Source organism: Eptatretus burgeri, chromosome 14 (assembly GCF_056783735.1).
Source record: "Eptatretus burgeri isolate ZD-2024b chromosome 14, Ebu_testis_v1, whole genome shotgun sequence".
Lineage (NCBI taxonomy): Eukaryota > Metazoa > Chordata > Myxini > Myxiniformes > Myxinidae > Eptatretus > Eptatretus burgeri.
The window spans coordinates 62,821,133-62,843,076 of NC_140974.1; the positions used below are offsets into that span (position 1 = coordinate 62,821,133).

At 41.8% G+C, this 21,944-nt stretch overlaps 1 protein-coding gene across 4 annotated transcripts in view; it reads right to left on the reverse strand.

The window, feature by feature from the left end:
- Positions 1 to 830: 830 nt before the first annotated feature.
- Positions 831 to 21,944, reverse strand: part of CABLES1 (Cdk5 and Abl enzyme substrate 1) — a 33,259-nt gene continuing 12,145 nt past the window's right edge. For 2 of the 4 annotated variants that reach the window (XM_085855168.1, XM_085855169.1), the window contains exons 5-11: positions 19,650 to 19,727; positions 14,866 to 14,974; positions 12,577 to 12,742; positions 7,396 to 7,529; positions 7,009 to 7,115; positions 6,226 to 6,433; positions 831 to 5,811 (exon numbers count right to left, since the gene is read on the reverse strand). In XM_085855168.1, the coding sequence (XP_085711294.1) occupies positions 5,671 to 5,811; positions 6,226 to 6,433; positions 7,009 to 7,115; positions 7,396 to 7,529; positions 12,577 to 12,742; positions 14,866 to 14,974; positions 19,650 to 19,727 (943 nt within the window). In that variant the 3' untranslated portion in view covers positions 831 to 5,670. The remainder of the gene's footprint in view (positions 5,812 to 6,225; positions 6,434 to 7,008; positions 7,116 to 7,395; positions 7,530 to 12,576; positions 12,743 to 14,865; positions 14,975 to 19,649; positions 19,728 to 21,944) is intronic. The other 2 variants (XM_085855170.1, XM_085855171.1) reach the window with 1 other exon arrangement.

A 21,944-nucleotide genomic window follows, 5' to 3' on the forward strand; every position in this document is an offset into this window, starting at 1 on the left:
TCACAGGCAGAGTGATTCTCTTATGCAAGCCTTGATATTGTATACAAAAAACAAAAAATATATTCAAGGTGTGCCATCCTTCTGATGGACGTTAAACGGACTATCTCATCTGCCAGCATTAGTCGGTGGAAATTAAAGATCCCGCGGTGTCGTGAATCGTTCACAAACAATCATCGGCACCCTGAACAAATTCCAAATTCCTTCCCTAACCAACAGAGGGCCACACCCTCAGCCAATGATGTGACCCCACAGTCTTGTGCTGCATACGAATGAAGTGAATCAACTTACAGTGAATGAGTTAGATAACAGGGAGTAAGTGAGTGAGTTAGATGACAGAGAGTTCTGTTCTTGTGTATGTCAGCTTGGCTGCCGGGTAGCTATAATTTATTGGAAGCAAGGCTGCGCCGCTGATGCTGTGCCACTCTACCAGTACTCATTTCGCCGACCTCAGAAGAATGACAGGCTGAGTCAACCCCCATGGTGTTAATTCAGCGGAACTTGGCTTGAACTCAGGACTCCAAGATCCCAAGCCAGCCACCCTTAACATGAAGCCAACACCAGATTATGACAAGGAAAAAGTGAGTGAGTGAGTTGACAGGGAATAAGTGAGTTATCTCACACAGTACACCCTTTGGGGGGATATAAAACTTGGAAGTCTTGCTTGCTACCACTAGTTTGTGAACATTAAAGAGCTTACAGCATCATTAGAAAATGCGAGGTGATCCCTAAGTCAATTACTGCCATGATCCGCAATCACACAGGCACCAATGGCAACGCCATTCACCAAAACCTCGTGGTGGATAAATATCAAGGCATGGATAATTACACCAACATATTCAAAATGTTTATTTCCTAAATCATGTTTTGTTCATAAAAGTTCAACATAAGTTTCAACATTTATTCAAAAAAAAAATTCAATTAATGCTCTAGTATGGAAAGTGTTTTTGTTGCACAATTGAATGTTCCAGAAAATTATATACAATAACGTACGAGGAGCGAGACAGAGGTTATCGCAACGAGATACTCCCAAATCAAATGCTGTACCATAAATACTATAGGTACCATACATCAGATAAGTTTGGTCCACTGTAGGACGATGACCTCCTTTACCCTGAAGCTCGTGCTGAGACATATTTGGAATCCTCACCTCACTAAAGCTGCCAACAGAATGGAACTGACATCAGTCAGTGGAGAAAGAAACAAGTCTTTAATCACCGCACTTAGTAATTTGTTCCAATTTAAACATCCTATTTTGGTTTTCAAAACACTGTACAGATTTTATAAAATTAACAATGATGGAGGCTCGCACACTTATTCAGAACTTTAGGGCATTCACTACTCGTCAAGAAACGTCTCTACGCGAGAGCCAGTCCTGCACAGATCACCAGTTAGGGATACCCACCCGAAAGTGATTTGGGCAGCAATTATAACTTTTTTGGGGTGTCGGTGATAACTCACCCACTCTTTGCAAATGACACCACAAAATCTTCATCTTTAACGTCCAACTAATGCTGGCAGAGGGGATGTCCCGCTCAATGCCCATCCAAGGGACGGTGCACACATTGCCCAATGATCTGGCATGCAAAACATCAGGGTGGCAGTTTATAGCAAGGCTGAGATTCAACATAAAATAGTTATCTCAGGCAGGTGTGCATATACATATCTACATATTATTTATATTATATATATATATATATTATATATATATATATATATATATACATACATACATACATACATACATACATACATACACATGGTTGCATGGCTGTACCTCATTCCTAGTAGCTTTTGAATGCTCATTTTCCTCCCTAACCACCCCCCCCCCAAAAAAAAAAAAATTCAGTGAACATCATAAACTAAAATAATCGATTAAAATCAGTTTTCTGCTCCTGTGTATAAAAACTTGATGGAAGGTATTATTAAATTCGATTAGTGTTTACATGTATTTTATAAGAACAGTGATTGTTTAAAACGTTTTGCACATCCAAACATGAAAATGAGGTGAGACACAAATATCAGCTCGACAACGCCAATGTCTCGTCCTTCTTGCGAGGAACAATCTAATGGAGATCATATCATACCTGAACATCAAACTTAAAATTACTTGAACAATGATGACCCATCACCCCTTGTGCACAGAATAGAGTAGCCTGTACCACCCAACCCCACCGCCAATATGTATACTACATACAAGGTGTCTCGAAACGCCGTTTCACATGAAGTACAAAAATAAGACTTTTTCACCTTTTCAGGTGACAATCTCTCAATCCAATGATGGAAGCCAATGCAAAACTCAAGCCCTCACCTTATCACAAATGGGCTTTGTTTTCCATGAGGATTGATAATTAATCAAACCAACACATTGGAGTTAGACTCAACAAGACACCACCATGTTGGTAGAAAATATGATGTATTAACATATTTTACAAAACAAGACCAATGATGAATCACATCGTGAGAGATTTCCGAAAATACCTCAAGTTTAAAATGTTAATGTTAGCCTTCCATGTTAACAGGGGAAGAGATATGGCAGAGGTGATCTTCAACACCAAGGTTCAGCATACAAAGGCCTTGAGAGATGAGGCAGGCAACATGGCAGTGTTCAGGAATAAACAGGTGCAGGAGAGAAAGGGAACCCTTTGTGAAAACACTTCCACTGCATCGGAGCTGCCGAAAAAGGTAGAAAAGTCCCCGAGTGGATTGCTTTGTGCAAGTGAACAAATTGCAGCGCAGGGCAGTCTGATGGACTCTTTAACATTCCTTGACGATTTCATTTAGAACTCACAAAAAAAGAAATAGCATCCTCTCAAGATGTGGCAATGTAGTTCCAGAAAAGAAAAAAGGAAAAAGCACAGCCAACCAACAACGTGTGCCAATGGCGGCAAGGTGCTCCATTTGAAACTGTTTATTCAATATGTGTAGCTTTTTGATGCCAAGTGTCTGTCATAAGAAATTGCATTGGTGTCAAAGCCAGTGACCAATTGCAAATGAATAGTATGATATAGAAACTGTCATTTTAACCGATTTCCACGTGATATACTGTGCCCCCCGAGCTGTTATTCAAAATTACATGCACATGTGACCCCATTTGTAACATTTAATGTGAAAGGTCTAGAATGAATGGGGACTTAATATTTTAGAGTGGAGGTTGGTATGCACCAGGATTCTGTACAGTCTCTTCATTTTTGTTATAGTGATGGGCATACTAAGTGACAACCTCAGATATAAACAACTATGGGAGTTCTTGTTTGCAGACGACTTTGTTATAACAGCAGAGTCAAAGGAACAGCTGCAAAGAAGATTGCTGGAATGGCAAGGGAGCTTAGAGAGGCAGAGGTTGAAAGTCAATACAAGAAAGACAGAAGTAATAGTGTGTGGTAAGACTGATGTAGAGAGGGTCAAGATTGTAGATAAGGGGTGGACAGCTGACACAAGTGGACAAATTCAAATACCTTGGCTCAGTGCAAAAGGAAGGTGGAGGTTGTGAATCAGAAATCCAGGATACAGTGAAGGTAGCATGGAAAAAATGGAAGGCTAGTGGAGTCGTCTGCAATTGAAGGTTTAAATCTACAAGCCAGTGATTAGAACGGTTATAATGTATTGTGCAGAAACATGGGCTTTGATAAAAAGGGAAGAGGAGTTGCTGGAGAGGACAGAGATGAGAATGCTTCGGTGGATTCTTTGAGCATCACTGAGAGGGTGGTTGAGGAATGAGGAAATATACAAGAGAGTTTGAGTTGCAAGCATCACAGGAATGATTAGAGAGACTAGGTTGTGGGGGTTTGGACAAGTGATGAGGAAAAAGAATGAAGAACCAATCAAGAAAGCATGGAATGAGCCAATTAGTGGGAAAAGATCAAGAGGACGACAGAGATCAAGGTGTAGAGGGAGGTCGAAGGATTGAGAGAGACGAATATGCAGAGGACAGAGGGGAATGGAGAAGGCAGATCTGAGTGGCTGACACCTAATTACTAGAGAAGATGAAGAAGATTTGAAAGGTTTAGGTCTCCAGGTAATTTCAGAATTACATGGATACAGTCTCATTATTAATTAATGTCCGGCAACTTTAAAGTGACTCGTATTATTTAATTTCTTTCAGGAACTACGATCGTGCCATTTAGTATTATTGAGGTGAGATATTGTGATATATTGTACCTGTGGTAACTGCTTGAAAAACATGCAAATAATTATTTTTCTAATCAGTTGCACTTTATGAGAAGAATCAAGAGTTCTAGGAATGAGATACCAGCAATCATCCAAAACACACCAATTATTTCAAAAGATTCTTCCAAATATTACATTAGTAAGACTCGAAGGGCCTCGGTAGAGCGCACACCTCCGCCACATCATGCCTGATCCATGAGAACATATTGGGCCCAATACATTTTTGGAATGTCATGCTATACAGACGACATAGTTTTTCGTCCCATCTCTCAATGGTGAACAATCACTTAAAAAAAAAAAAATTAATGATGGTATTTGGATTTGGATCTTCACCAAAATTAAATTAATTCAACCTTGTCATATATCCAAACCTATCCACCAAGTTTCATCCAAACCAATCGATAACTTTTTGAGATATTGTGATATATGTCAGTTTAGCTCGATCTCTCAATGGTGAAGAATCACTAAAAAAAAAATTATCGAATCTGGATCCGGATTTTCAACGACATTGAATCAATTCATCCATGTCACACATCCAATGTGTCCACCAAGTTTCAGGTGAATCCGTCCACAACTTTTTGAGATATCGTGCTATATATTGTTTTGGCCCCATCTCTATAGTAGCCGGATCCGGATCCGGATCTTCACCAAAATCGAATCAGTTAATTCTTGTCACACACACAACCTTCCCACCAAGTTTCATCAGAATCTGTCTACAACTTTTTGAGATATCCTGCACACAAACAAACAAAAAGGACAGACAGGGGTGAAAACATAACATCCTTCCGCCTTCATGGCAGAGGTAAAAATATAAAAGTGTGTAAATATGTTTATATACTTATCCATAGTTGGTCTATTTTGTGGCTTTTCTTGGCTTCAATCGATTTCAAACATCTCACTCGTACAACTTTTTGAACTCCCCACGTATATCAGGAACTAAACTTTTGGACCACCCCGTACATGCAACATATCTGTGGGTTATATAGTTAAACCACAAAAGGTCCGCTGCACAAAAGAACGTACTTTGCCTTCAGGAGTTGATGGATGCACCTGTGCATCATATGTTGCAATTCAATTATCAGCTTTTACTGATAATAAAAAAAAAATTAAAAGTCAAAATTTGTTAGTTTTTAGACCCAACCTGTCCACCAAGTTTTATCCAAATCTGTCCCCAATTTTTTGAGATATCGTGCACACAAGCAGACAAACAAACAAACAAATAGACAAACAAATAGACAAACAAACAAACAGACAGACAGAAAGGGGTGAAAACATAACCTCCCTCACCTTTGGTGGCGGAGGTAATAAAGGGAGGGGGATCCACGGTGATAAAACTAACATGTCAGAAATCACCCCGAGAAGCCTCAAATCAATTTATGGTGATATTTTCTTATAAAAAGTAAAATATTTGGCACAAAGTACATAGCAGTGTCCACGTCAAATTGAAAGGCCCGTGAGGCATGGCAGGTATGCATGGAGTCGAAATCGCCGAGCTTCAAACAGCTATGACTGGCTGGACAAGCGGCGGTAGTGGGGTACAACCTCGTTGGCAGGAAGATGAAGCATGAACTCGAGCGCCACTAGCACAGGGAACTCGTATGCAAGAAGGTGACGACGGTTCAGCTTCAATCGCTCTTCGACTTTCTACACCATGAAAAAGCACAAGCTAAGCAGCACAGGTCACTTTGTGGAATTACAGTGAGCAAGTACCATAATGCCAGGCTGAGGCTTTACTGGATGCACAAGGATGAAAGTGCTCATCATTTGCAGAAGTAATGGAGGATTCAAAAGGAGGGAGGGAGAGAAAATTAAAAAAATAATGATTCAGCAATGACAGAAATTATAGAAAGAACCAAGGATACGTGTGTGTGTGTGTGTGTGTGTGTGTGTGTGTGTGTGTGTGTGTGTGTGTGTGTGTGTGTGTGTGTATGTATATATATATATATATATATATATATATATATATATATATATATATATGATAATAATGGCACCACAAGCAAAAAAGGTCATAGCAAATGGTCCAAGAAGCAGAATTTATGGCACGGAAATTCTTACATCAATGAGTAATTTGACTTCATGACGGCGAAGATCACTGGTGAGCTTGGCGGAAAGCAGCAAGCACGCGCCAGCACACAGCTTGCGGTTGTACTTGTTGAGCTTGCCCTGCAGCACCAGCTTTTCAAAATAGACGAGTGCCATAGCCAACGGGGCCTCACCAATGCTGTCGTCTCCCTGTGCAAGCTTGCACATGTCCTGCTTCAGACTGGGAGAAACAGTTTAATTTGAAGTGGAGACAAGGGGGTGGGGAGGTGAAGTGAGGGGAGGGAGGAGGGAGAGAGGGAAGGCTGCATGAAGTGTTTAATGAGTTTTGGGAAGCTTCAACTATAATGTGACTAAAGTCACCAAATGCTGCTCATTCACTTTTACAGGCATCCACAGGCATTCATTCACTTTTCCAACATGCAGGAAAAGAGATGACTGGGTTAACATGTTCGGCATTCCCATCTCCAATGCCAAACAGTGGTGAAAGGTCCATTTTCTGCTAACGTCCTTGTCCTGTGTGTAATGTACAGTATGTTTAAGCTCCTCAGTGAGCCTTGAATTACTGTTAAACAAATAATTTAAAACACTATCGTTTGTGTCAGGTTGGCACACCAAAAGTAAGACCAGAATCTATGAAATACTTGCCTGTGAAAATCCACAACACGATTATGTTGGTGATGGAGAAAATAAAAGTTTGAATTTTGTAACGAAACAACAAATCAGAAAGGATCAATTGGAATTGTGGTTGTAATTGCACAACCCTGTTGCACTTCCATGACAAAGGATGCGTAGTACCTTCTGATCTTGCTCAGAGTCAGCTTTATGTGCGGAAACTTCTCCTTAAACGTTCCATTCATGTCTTTCTTCAGGTCTGATGGCTTCACATACTCTATAACTGTCATCTGGGACAGTCAGCATGAAATCAGGTAAACAGCATTCACAAACAAATTAGGTTTATGACAAGATAAACAAAAATATTTAAAGTTTCTCGATGACTTGTGTCTGTGGTTAAGAAACATTTGACGTTGCCGATTTTGGCGGGTCCATGATTGGCTCAAACTTATGCTGTCATAAATTTCAGCCAATCGTCATAAAGAATATAACCGCCTTCCTAAATTTCACTTTGGTGAACCGTTTATCAAGTTGCAAGCATTCGTCTGTGCGAGCTGCTTTACAGCTGACCATGTAGGAAGGGAACAGGTGAACACGCTTATGCTTGCCACATGGCCACTGTGGGTCGTCCAACAGCTCAGGATTATAGTCGAAGACTTCCGTTGAATCCGAGGTCGAGAAGGGCCGTACAGCTCCAGAACATTCTGTTTCACAAGCACAGAGTCTTTCATCAGCAGAATATAATCACGATTAATCATAATCGTGATGAAACAAAATCGAAACAAAAAACTAGAGCAAAGACAATGGCGTACCATCGCAAATCCCCACGCTTCCCACCTAAAGCAAAGTTGAAAGATGACAAAAAAAATTCCCATCAGGAATGATCAAATCTCAAATTTTGTGGTGAACGTTTCCCCCCCCCCCATTTTGACCCCTCTGACCCCAAGTCCTCACCCCATGGGGCACAACCCTGAGGGTAAAATCCAAGAAAGAATTACACATTTCATGTGTTCCCCAATGTTGTTTGCATATACAAAGTTTCATTTAAAAATGTTTTAAAAAAAATAATAATATGTACCCGTAATTGCATTTTTCGGTATTTTATCCATCAACCCCAACCTTGGGGGGCTGATATTGCTCTCACACCTTCTTGCCATTTGATGAGCATAACTATCAAGTTTGGTGAATTTCTGCACAACCATTTAGGAGGAGATAGCATGATGGGCAGACAGATGGAGCAGATTACAATATCCCCACCCCCCCCCCCCCATTTTCAATTTTTTTTTCAAAAAAACCGTGGGAATCACAAATATTAAATTCTCATGAAGTCCAGTCTTTTGTTATGTCAACCATCTATGGTTATTCCCATACCTTGACAATGTGTCTGAATTTGGAGCTCTCACTGAGATAACCAAATGGAGTAACATAGTTAAATTATTTTTGAGAAAACCAAAATGGAACTTAAATGAAAGTAAAGTGGAACAAAGTGAAGTAGTGAATGCCTCAAGGAGCAAAGCGGAATTTTTGAGTGGGACGGGACATTAACCAGAAGTTTAGGAAGGTGGAGGGGGCAGCTGGGCATCTTCGCACGATTGGTTCCACATATGCATAAAACAAATTTGTATGGTTCACGTCACGCTTCACACCTCCCATGAGTCATAGACAAACATCAAGGCAATATCGCAGAGGGGATCCAGGCAGTTTGGAAGAAAATTAACTTTATTATTGTACATATTTTCGGGGGACAGAGTACAGCATCAGAAGAGCATGGAGTGTGTCTGTGGTTCATTCCAGCTTGGCATCTGAATAAGGTACAAGTTATATTTGAGTAACACATTTCATACAAGTTATAATTCAGACTTTGTACAGCTCCAACAGAACCACTATCAAAGCTAACAATGCTGTTCTGAATTTCCTTCACATAACTAATGTCATATGTTGCCTGCACCGTTATCAATTCAGTCTGCCCATTCCAATGTCAAATTTTGCCTTTAATTTGTACTTTCGTATCAAATGCTGCGTCCGCAGACCTCGTGCGTGCTTGTTGGCCTTATCCGTCAAACTCTTTCTGCTGCTCTCCATCAGTCATGCTCTCGTTTTCCCCTTTCTTTCAGCAACCTACTCACCTCCACTGATAAAAAAAAAGAAAAATCACAACTTCCTCTATTTTCCACAATCATCCCACTCCCTCACCTTTTGTCTCGCAAACGAACATGTCCCATTGCTGTCTTACAGGCTACAGCACACTTTTCTTTGGCTTTTCAACTCCCCTTCTTCACACTTTCCTTTGGCTTTTAAACTCCCCTTCTCTCCACCCTGGTTGTAATGTGTGCTTGTGCATTACCGATATTTGCATGAAACCCGATTTACAGTGAATGTGGCCTCAAAGCTGTCCATCGCTCCATGCAAGCCCCTCACACATCTTTTACACCATGCCTGTATGTCTCCTCTGCTTACCAGCATCCCCCCACTCCTTCTCAACTCCCGTTCTCCCCCACTTCGACCATCTTCCTTCATAGTATGAACCAACATTTGAAGTCTGCGTTCCAACAACACATCTCTCCATGTAGATCATCACTGTTACTCTGGACAGGTTTTTTTTTTTTTAACAGGGGCATTCCTCTTACTATAAATCCTCAAATCCCTTTTCTCTCTTCCTGGCTATTCTCTTTTCCACTATTACAAACCTGAACCCACCTTAGTAGTGGAATTACTGTTAAAGTCAATAACTCCATCCCCCACGGCCAATGTTCTGCACACAAAAAAAAATCTCCAAGCCATCTGGAATACCTCTGCCTGTGTATTATTTTCCATAACAATCGGAAGTCTTTCTACGTGGCTATGAAGGCCACCAAATGACAACACCGTAGACACCTCTTTCCGCTAATATTGGCAGACTAGCAGCCACCTATTCAAATTCACTCTTCCTCATTTGTGACAGTTTCAATTACCACCATGCTATAGGTGGCGATGAGGAACACAAAGACAATCAGCCATGACATTGCAGAGAAAGCAATGAGACTCCATCGGTCTGTCCAAATATGCGGACATCCAAACCCGGATCTCTGCGAATGGAACATCCTCCCTTCTGGAGCTGGTAATCACCAACTTTTCATCAAACTTCTCCCAGATGGCACCAGTGCCATAACATCTTAAATGCTGTCCTCACTTCTCTGCTTGCTCTTATCAACCTGTCCCTCACAATAAGCTGCCTCTTAAGGCCCGGTCACACCTTGACGTTTTAGCCAGCGATGGCAACGTGTTAAAATGTATGTAAAACGCTGGCTTACGTTGAACTTTTGATGTTTTTTTTTTAAAGATTCGGACGTATTCATAGCGACTTGGTCGTATGTGTAACGCATTGGTAACTACACAGAACGTTTCGTTGTGTTATAGATAACTTATACTAACAAATGCTGAACCTGTTGTCGGCCTACACAACCGATGCCCAACGATAGTCTAACTCAGGCATAGCGCGTTGCACGCATCGCCGACGATGTCGTGACGTAGCCTATTAAAAGGCTGACGCACAACGATTCGAATCATAACTGCCGTAGAAATGGAAGGGTCAAAATCGCGGTCACACCTTGGCGATCTTGCCAGCGTATGCCGACCTAAGAAAAATGTGTCTAAAACGTTGGGGGCACGTCGAATACGGCATGGGTAAGTTTGGTATACGTGAGTAGAACGCTAAATACGCTATCATAAGTCGTAGTAAGTAGAGTACGTCAAGAAATTTTGAACATGTTCAAAATTTTACGACGTACTCAGCGTATGACACACGTTCGCATGCGATGGGGATAAGTTTTACACACGATATGTGGACGCTTACACACGTCCACAAAGGCTACTTATAAGCTACTCATAAGTCGAAACACGTCGCGGTAATGTCTTTTTTACGCGAAACTTATTTCTAACTTATGTTTGACGTGCTTTGAACCAATTCTTTACGTAGTCCCAACACACATCGACGTATGTAGACGTATTCCAATGACGTCTTCCTGTCGACAAAAAAAAAAAAATGAATGTGTTTCTCGCTTACAACTGCCATATAAAGACGTGTTCCCAGCGGTTTTGGGAATTGGTATATTAAAATGGTGTTCATTAAAGGGGAACCCAACAGTGTTTTCGAGTTCCTTTTTGAGTTGATGTCCATGTCATCAGTAACAGTATCAGTATCAGTATTAGTATTAGTATTAGTAGTAGTTTGTTCATGTTGGCAGTAGTAGGTGGGTGTGAGGTGGAGGGTGTGGGTTATGATGGATCGTCCTTGCGTCCGCGTGTCCACGGGTAGGTTCATAGGCTGCCACTCAACGATTTAAATGGCTGCATCTCCACTATTGAAAGTAGACGCTTGCGCTCAACAATTGGATTTTTTTTACACTCAACGACTTTGAAATGGTACCACTCAGCTAGTTTCATTGTTTACAATGAACGATTTAAATTGCTGTCACTCGCCTTTGTTTTTTTTTTTTTTGTTTTTTTTTTGACGCTGGGGTTTTGAAATTTGAAGCGTTTCTTCTGAACGTGTTAAAACGCTCAAACTCGACTATTTTAAATAGACGCTGCGGATGGACAATTGGAATCATAGCCAAGCTAGACATCGAAGTGTGAACATCCTCGTCATGCCGAAGAAAAGTTTGAAGAATGCTGCAAATAAGTGTCCTGGCCGTGGCCGTGGACGCTGACGCAAGGACGATCCATTATACCGACGTCTTTCAGCCTATGAGTAACTTAAAAGTAACGTCTGTCGATGTGTGTCAACGATCGCGTAACGTGCCAACAACACGTTAATCATAGGTTAGAAATAAGTTTCGGGTACGCTAAACATTACCTCGGCGTGTCTCAACTTATGATTAACTTACTAGTAGCATGTGTTGACGTCTGTCAACGATCGCAGACCGTGCCTACAACTTGTGGCCAGCGTAGCGGAACGTGTGAGTCATACGCCGGCATACGTCGTGAAATTTCAAGCATGAAAAAATTTGAGGACAACCGAAAAGTACAACGTTTAAAGCCAACGTACAACGACTTATGGCAACGGACTACGACGTATGCCAGCGTGCTCTTAATGTTATCAAAACTTACCCATAACGTATTCAACGTTTGCCAGCGTTTTAGAAAAAAAATACAAAAATCGGCATACGTTGGCTAAAACGTCAAGGTGTGACCGGGCCTTTATCTGCATAGAAAACTGCCAACATCATTCCCATAAAAAGAAGGGTACAATGGAATCAATCATCACTTCCTCTTCTCAAACAGCCCTAACTCTGACCATCAATTTGGATTTTGTCCTGGTTGCTCAACTCGGTTGTGCTGCTGCTTCTTCCTCAGCAATGGTTGGACACCCCAAATAGCGAACAAGAGGTCATGGTTGTATCTCTGGAAAAGCCTGGCCCAGAGAAGATGCTGCCCGGGGTCTCAGGACTTCTTTGCGGACCCTGGGGGGCAGGTGGGATCACGTCTGCAAAGCCTGCCCGGGGCCCTCTGAAAACATAATATTGGCAAAAGGTTTCTTCCAAAGCAAATCTTTCCATAATCTTACCTCTAAGCCACAGCCTTCTCTAATCTGAGAAGAATCTTGTTTTGTTTAATATGGTGGTCATATTGTTCATTTTAGTTTACCCCAAAATATCTTGTCTTTGTAACCATCAAATGTATGTGCGGCTTGGAGATTCCATGGAAGTATTAGGAAAGCACAAACATCTGTATATACAAGGTACAAATGCTTGCACAAACAAATCAAGGTACCTGTATTAATGCAGAGTGAAGCTGGTATGGATTTTCCTGCAAAGGTATCAAAGCTTGTTGGCCGGACCACAGTGGGGGACTGTTCAAAAACGCTGTCCTCCCTGGCCAGCAGTCCAACTCTCAGCAAGGCATGTGTCGGGTATAGTAGCTTGGCATAGGAGATTGACTGATCACGCAAGAAAGGGAGCAGCACAGCAGCGATTTGTAATCCATAATAATAAATGTCAATGTGTGTGCGTGTGTCCTCCATAACTCCAAAAGCATGAAACCTGGAGGCCTGAAACTTTGCGGGCATACTAAGGGAGTGCAAGAATGAAAATTGGGTGTTTGAGTTAATTTAAACACCCCTATTCAAGAAAGGTAACAGCCTCATTTAATTATACTTGATCAAGGCATCATCCTTGGTCACCTCGCTGGGGTCTGAATTTGCAATTATTTTTGGCCTGCTCAACAATCCCTAAACTTGAAACAGGCCACAACGGTTTCTTTATGATAAAGTTTTGTTTTACCACTTTCCTCACTCATCGAATGCCTCATCATCATACCTACAAATCACTGGATACAATACAACGCAATGCTTATAAATACCGGGTGACGTCAGTGTTCTTGGCTTTATTTCATTTCTGCAAATGCGTTAACTTCTAGAATCTCTTAAACCGAGTAGAATTACAAAATTTGAACTTCTTATTTGAACTCAGAAGCAGCAACGACTGCAAAAAAAAGTGTTCATTTGTTTAATTTGGACATTGTTTGACATTCCGAACAGACGTCTCCGGGAGGTGTTTTGGTGACCGATCAGCGATTGCTAATCGCTTGCCAAGCCATCCGTTCCTTATCAACCATTTTATTAGAGTGCTTAAGCCACTTTGTGAATGCTTTACAGCCTGCTTGGTTGTTCGTTTGCAAGCCATGGCCATACACGGCTGAAGTAGTCGCACAGTCACTGAATATATCGATCGACTTGAACAAAGTTCATGCCCCACTCACCTAGGTTTGGCACTTTGGCTCCATTTTGTCGAGTGGTGGCTCGCACGCTGAAAATGAGAAATTTTATTTTACATGACGTTTCCCCTTTTTTGCGATCTTCTTTCATTATACGACCCGTCACATCGACATAGACAGATAAGCTCACATGTAAAAAAAATTAAACGTTTCATTTTGTTTAAGTTTGTTGGAATGCTTCCTTGAGTGCTTCCGTCACTTGGGGAGCGCTCTACAAGTTTCAATCTCTACAAGCTTCCGTGGCAATACCGCGGCTCGATTCACTGTGGGGACATCTCCGGAATAAGCAAGGCAAAATATACGACAGGATTACAATGAGTAAAAAGTGTTTCAGCGGTTACAGAGCAATAAATTGCTACATCATGGCAGGATAGCCAACAGGTTCGCATGTTCGCTTCAAGCTGTCGAGCCTGTGTTCGAATCCCGACCCAGATACAAACTATCATTCCAGTGTTTCAAGGCAAGGCAATTCATCAATGTGTGTGCCGTTTCTCGGATGGATGTTAAACTTGGCGTTACATCTTCCAGAATCCCCACCTCTTCTCTCTCCTGCACTCTCTCCCTCTCTCTCCCTATTTGGCATAAATTACGTATTTCAGGCATCATAGCATGTATTCTACAACATGTCAGAAAATCCCCCCCCCCCCAAAAAAAACCCAATAATAATTGTTTCATGACACTTCATCGTCATTGTTAGAATTCTTAGTTAACCTCCGCCATCGAAGATCGGAGGTTACTGTTTTCACCCCTTTCTGTTTGTTTGTTTGTGAACAGTATTACGGAAAAACTCCTCGATGGATTTCAACGAAACTTGGTGGGGGGGTTAGGTATGGTCCAAGGATCATGCCATTAGATTTTGGACTTGGTCCAAAATCCAATATGGCCGCTATGGCGGCCATTTTGAAAAAATATTTGAATTTTTTTTTTTTTTTGCATTTCTACATGTTATCAGTGATTTCCAACAAAAACCATGCCAAAATTATAATTGCGGCTCATTTTGGAACTTCAGGTGGATATACCCACGTAAAATCAATTTCTGTCTCAAGGAATCTAGTTATGATGAATGAATTGAGTATGTAAAAGTTAAAAGTAAAAGGGAAAGTTGCAAACGATAACTCTATGAGCACTGTTGACATCAAATTGAATGAATAGGATATCAGGTTCACTTGAGTGACCGAGCAGTATTGGTGGAGGAGGTTTTGCACTCTACCGAGTGCTCCCCCTCTAGTTCTTTCCTGCAATCGGAAGAACCACAAGACGAAATGGATAAGATGCGAGCAAGCTTACTTTGCCATCTGCTCCAAGTTCCACTCCCTCAAGTCCCACCATCATTTCTGTGGACATGGAGTGTCCACCAGAGTGATGCCTTTGTCTCACACTCTCCAACCTCAGCTCCCTGCTCACAATATCCGAAAAGACGAACATGCGAGTAAATTCGCCAAATTCGGTTTTACAATATAACAATCATTATCATTTGAATTACAAACAAAAAAACAAGGTAAAAATGTCAAACTCTTACAAAAAATAAAAATAAAGTAAAACCTGTGCTCTCTTTTTGCATTAACAAACATAACAGTGATTGAAGAGGGTTTGGAAGGTGTTTTAAAGAATGACAATGCTCAAAATATTGCTGTTAATATTGTCCAGATGGTGAAAAATGATTGTTTTGCAATAATTGTGTCTTCAAGCGGCCAAGTCATTTTGCTTCATTTACAAGTGCATAGGGACTCCTTTCTAGAAGCAAGACTATGAAATTGACAAATTTAAGAGGATGTCTGCAACAGTGACATTCATTCTTAGTTCACAGTACGAGAGTCGGTACGAAAGTAATGCCTCTTATTTTATTTCTCGCTAAATATAATTCCAATAATCTATATAATAAGTGTCTGCTGTCTATCTGTCTGTTCGCCCCCAAACTACTCCCTCAGTTTTGGGGCCGGCCGCGCCAAACATTCGGTGGAACCTTTTAGGGTCCCAGCGAGTGTCCTAAGGTGGGTGGGAGGTTTCATAAATTTCTCAATGCAATATTGTGATTTTGAGTTTCCACCAGTACGAATACATATATATATATATATATATATATATATATATATATATATATATATATATATATATATATATATATATATATATATATATATATATCTCTCATGTTAACTAATTCACAGATTTGGCATTCACAGTTTCGCCATTTACCACATGTGGAAACATCCGCTGGTTTGGTAAACCATCATCATCGTTATCGGCTTCATCATCATCATCACCATCATTAAAAGTAGATCGATTTTCACAGTACTCTTCCCACAGATTTGGGGTCAGCCCCACCAAAATTTTGTGTGTAGCAGCTTTTGGGGTCCCTGCGCATCACACCTGGATTAACAATGGTGCCCATGGAGCACAAGCTGGGGACTCTTCATCTTGAGGGTATCTCAGTCTTCATCTATATTTTCCTATTTACTTTTATTCATCATTTATCTGCTCACTGCTATGCTGGAAGTACGTTAGCAACTCTAAGCTAGCATTACCTCCTGGAAATAACTTCAGCCATATTTGTGTACGTGATAATTGGATGGCCTCTGAGCATGCAATGCATTCGATAAATTTAATAATGAAGCATTCCCTCACCATAGGTTGTAATTACCAATTTGCACCATGAAATTGATGAAGAGCTGAAGGTCCATTCACAAAACAACGTCGCTCTCACACCTCTCATGTCTTCCCCAATCTCACAAGAGTTCCCTCGTTCCTCATCCCCCACTCTCCTTCCTCCCCCTCTCCCCCATTTTCAATTTTCACCGATTCCCTCACAACTCAGTCCAGTCCCTGGTTCTCAGTGATTCACTGGCAGAATGTGACGCTTCTGGTAGGGGTTTGGAGCACATTAATGGTGAGAAGAAGCCTTTATAATATAGGAAAGAGCTAAATGTGTGATAACCCAGTCAACACATCAACTTTGGGCGAACATGATTTTGGTCAGCAGACAAATATTGGCTGGCGACATCATCGCTTTTACAAGCAATTGCAAACGTTGGCAAACAGACGTCGTTTTTACAACCAATTGCTTTTACTTTTACAACCAACGTTTACAAACCTTTACATCGTCCAGCTGTAATTATAAAATTTGTCAAAAATATTTTTTGCTTTTTGAGACTTTGGGCCCCCTCCCACCCATGTGTACCACAGGTACCTCACTCGCAACGAGATACAGTGCTTATAGAAAGTCAAAACTCCCTTTCAAAACTTTCACCTTTTGTTGCCTTATAGCCTGGAATTAAATTGCATTAAATCAGACTTTTTTCCACCGAAATTTACACATCGTATCCTACAACTTCAAAGTGAAAAACAAATTCCACAAATTTCAGAAAATAAGTTGAGAATACAAAACTAGAATATCTTGGTTGGATAAGTGTCCATCCCCCTTATAATAGCAATTGAAAATTAGGTCAGGTGTAAGCAATCACCATCAAAATCACACACCAAGTTAATTGGCCTTTCTTGTGTTAAATTGTAGTGATTCTGATTATTACCTCCACCACCGAAGGTGAAGAAGGCTATGTTTTCACCTCTTTCTGTCTGTTTGTCTGTCTGTTTGTGTCCAGGATATCTCAAAAAGTTGTGGATGGATCCGGATGAAATTTTGTGGACAGGTTGAGTGTGTGATGACGACGAACTGATTTGATTTTGGTGATGGTCCAGATCCGGATCCACCTACGACAATTTTTAGCAGTGTCTCGCGTAGCGAACACTGCTCATAGAGAGCTCGGCGTTCTTCTTCTTCTTGTTGTTCTTCTTCTTCTTCTTGTGAAGACAAAACCTTTATATTCGGACTCGGCTCCTTTATATACACGATCCGGATCTCCTTAAATACTAAGCACTTGTACACATCCTCGCATTGAGGGTGCCTTTTGAGAACGTCTATCATGAACTTTTAAATATATTCGGACATTTGCTTTAAAGTTTCGAAAAGTTCACGTTACTATTTAAAGATTATTCCATTTAATATATTGTAATTTCGTAAATATATTATTTATTTCGTAAATACACTATGACGAGTCTCACTTTTGTCTTAATCAAGGAACGTGACGAAATATCGGAAGTTGTTGTTGTTTTTTTTAGCCGACAAAACCTTTAGGACGCTGCTCTTGGACACATTTGTCCTTGTTTAAGTGATTCTTCACCATTGAGGCGTTGGGCCAAAAACGATATATAGCACGATATCTCAAAAAGTTGTGGATGGATTTGGACGAGGGTATGATGGAAATGAAGTGCAAATGCACCTTCCTCTGGGCTATCTGAAAAGGCAAATTTGTTCTGATCAGACAAACCTTCGAGTTAGTGAAAATGTTAAAATGTCTATAATTAGGTCATGACCTTAACAAGTAGATCTAGGTCAAAAACGTCAACCCCGAATAGCTTCTATTACCATTATTCATCCAAAATTTAATTCCGAAAGTCCCAGCCGGCTCTGAGATAGGGCTCGGAAATTGGGAGTGTTTGGAGTGCAGGAAGAACATAAATAAATAATATTTTAAATGGTGGTTTAGTACTCCTCGGGATCTAAAACTCTGGGGTCCATTAGAAATTGGGGTTACAGACAACAACTATAAGCCTGTAAGAAATTGTGGAATTAAACATTCATGATGCATTCACAATCCTCTCGGGGGTTCATGAAAATTACAGAGAACATGCAGACATATATGTGGCAAATACGAAGTCATTTTCTTCCACAGTCTCCATGAGCTAAAATGTACTTTAATGAGTGCATCAATCCAACTCTTATTTTCCAGTGTCACTGCTCGTTGTAGGCCAACCACTTTGAGGCTCGTTGTCGATATCAATTTCTCTGCTCTTGAAACACTTTTCCCAATGTCCAACAATGGTAAAGTCACCATACACATTATTTAAATGCATATGAACATCCACTGGAGGAACCTCTTCCACAGTCAGAATTTCAATAACTATTCTCTACTTTGTATGCACATCTAGTGGGGCAGCCATTTTGAAATTGTGGTGTGATGGTGCTGTGTGACCTATCAGAATGCCGCTCAACTTAAAATTGGTGGGAGATACAAACCCTTCATTGTGATCTCATGTAGCTTTGCCACAATGCTTTGGTTACAAACTGAAAAGTAAGAGGCATTACTTTCGTACCGACCCTTTTATCTTGTTTGTGATTACCAGAATCGATTTCAATAATCACTAAGTTATATCAGAATGGAAGCAAGTGTTTTTGCATTGTGAGCAAACTGACATTTTTTTTTGTATACCTTGTCGAGGCTCGTATGAGAGCTAACACACAACACACAGCAAGGGGGCATGAGACAAGAGGGGCAGGAGTGGGAGGGACAAAACAGTGGGGAACAGACACATTAGGAGATCTGTGGAAGGGAGAGGGATGGGACGGGGAACATGGGGAAGAGAAGATGGACATTACAGGGACTTTCAGGAAGGAAAGCAGGGGAATTGAAGGAAGTGGGCTTGGGTGGATTATCGGGGGTATAAAAGATCGAGGATTTGGATTGGGGATGATAAGAGGTGGTGGTGAACAGCTGTTTTGAAAACCTGGAGGGAAGAATGGGAAAGAATAGAGTGAGGGAGTTTATTCCAAAGGCGGGAAAAAAGAGAGAGCCATTGCAAGTTATCGAACTTCCTAACCCAAATCACTACCACTCGAGTTTTCTTTTCCACCGATAACGATAACCACTCCGCCTCATGGTTCTCTTACAACTCAGTTTCCAGATTTTTTGAATCAAAAGCCTTTGTGTTGCTGCTTTCTGCCAAAGTTGAACTGACAACCTCTGGGATGCCTGATTTGCAATTTTCTGTGGCCTGTTCTTGTTTGCCCGTACACCGCTCATCCCCATTTCCCCAAAGTCTCGTCTCATCGTCAGTGCATTGTTGACCTTCCGTTCAGTCATCCAGTTCTTTCATGAGCCTTTGACTTCTGTAGCAGAATTTAGCAAATGTACAATGACAATCATAAAAATGGACACGATGTCTGGGTATAAGGGTGAAATTCAAACAATGAAAAACAAAGCAGAATCAAACAAAACCATTCATTCATAATTTACCCCACGTGAGAAGAAGCACGGTAAGGCAAGATGGAGAAGATGGTACAAAGCGAGCGCTTGTTACTCACCAACACAATCCTGTGATAGACAGACAGGTTAAGAAAAAGACAACAACAAAAACAGTACAGCATTAATTACCCAACAGAGTTGAGTCGCACAAAAAGGCCATGCACAGCAGATCCCAAAATCAGATTTATATTCTGATGATGTTTCAAACATTGCAAATCGACCAGCTCTTCTTTTTTCCATTTTTTGATGCATTTACTCAAATTAATTTGGCATCATGCGACCTCAGTTGCAAGCAGTTTACATTCTGAGGCATCACAACTTTTTCCAGGACTGGCATGAGATGGAAATAAATAAATCTACACTAATAAGTGCCAGTGAGTCAGCGTGGCAGTGTTTCTCCTCCATAACCATGAAACTTAGCAACCTGAAACTTTGCATGCACACATGCAAAACTCCAAGGAAGTGCATGGCTGAAAATTGGGTGTTTGGGTTCATTAAAACAACCCTTCTGTAGATGATTAATGGCGTTATTTAACTATATTCTTTATCAGGCGCATCCTTGGACACCCTTGGTCACCCCTCACCCACACTCGATGGGGGTCCTAATTCGCCATTTTGTTCGGCCTATTCAAACATGCCTCCATTTGGAAACATGTTCGACTCTCATGGACTAATTAAAGTACATAATCAAAATATTATGTCGGATTTGAGAATCGGATCTGGTGAACAAAATAAGTGTCGAAATCCGGAGTGAAATACGAAAATTTTAACAAATTAGCGATTTTTATAACATTTATTTATTTAAGCAAAGCATTAAGCTTTACTTTTTCTACTGTTCAGACGATTATATCTAGTGAAGAAAAGATTATGGAATGAAAAGTAATTCATTGAGTGAAACGCCGTGCTTCATGACCTGCTTTTGCAATCCATGACGGCACAGTCCACAGCGGTCCTTGTTTTCGGCAATTACATACGCAGTTTGCTCTTTCCATTTGGGCAATTTGTTTGCGTAACAAAATAAAAATATACTATTATAGTTCCGCCAATATGTTAAGTCAAAAGTTTCTGCAAGGGAAGAGGCTTCTTATTTTTTTTTTTGCTTGACACCGTTTTGTGTGTGCTTTCATTACAAAATATTAATATAAATATACCAATAGTTACTGCAATATATATATTATGTCAGTAGTTTCTGCAAGCGATGAAGTACGAAGACAGCACACATGGACGTGGTAGAAATGGGAACAAATGATTCTCTGTGGGGTGTGTGCGTGCCTGTTCTTGGTTATGTGTGTGCGGTGCGCAGGTTTCGCAGGCACGTGATCGGAACACAAACTCGGGCCCATGGTGCTGTGGAGGTGGTTAGGCAGCCGTCCGTCTTACAAATCATGTACTTCTGCAGCGCCGAAGCCATGGGAGCGGACGTGCTGCAGCATCGAAGCCACGGTGCAGTGTGGGCAAATCCGTGGATGTGTGCGAGTGAAAAGTTGAGTTTTTCTCCAGTGCGTGTGCATGGACCGTGAGGAGATTGGAGGAAAGCGTGGGTTGTGGGGGTGGGGATTGCATGCAGTTAAGCCATTACCAAAGGGACAGCATCAGTTTTGATTTTAAAATGCTACCGCCCGGTTTTATATATATATAACACGGCGGTTAGAAAGAAAACGCTGCAGTTTGGGCGCATTTTATCACCCCAGTAACGCCCTGAGACACTGCCTTCCCATTCACTCCCCTCCCCTCAAACTGCTTTACCCTTCCCATTCCCTCGTGCCGCCTTCCCATTCCCTCCCCTCGCGCCGCCTTCCCATTCCCTCCCCTCGCGCCGCCTTCCCATTCCCTCCCCTCGCGCCGCCTTCCCATTCCCTCCCCTCGCGCCGCCTTCCCATTCCCTCCCCTCGCGCCGCCTTCCCATTCCCTCCCCTCGCGCCGCCTTCCCATTCCCTCCCCTCGCGCCGCCTTCCCATTCCCTCCCCTCGCGCCGCCTTCCCATTCCCTCCCCTCGCGCCGCCTTCCCATTCCCTCCCCTCGCGCCGCCTTCCCATTCCCTCCCCTCGCGCCGCCTTCCCATTCCCCCCCTCGCCGCCTTCCCATCCCCCCCTCGCGCCGCCTTCCCATTCCCTCCCCTCGCGCCGCCTTCCCATTCCCTCCCCTCGCGCCGCCTTCCCATTCCCTCCCCTCGCGACGCCTTCCCATTCCCTCCCCTCGCGACGCCTTCCCATTCCCTCCCCTCGCGACGCCTTCCCATTCCCTCCCCTCGCGACACCTTCCCATTCACTCCCCTCGCGCCGCCTT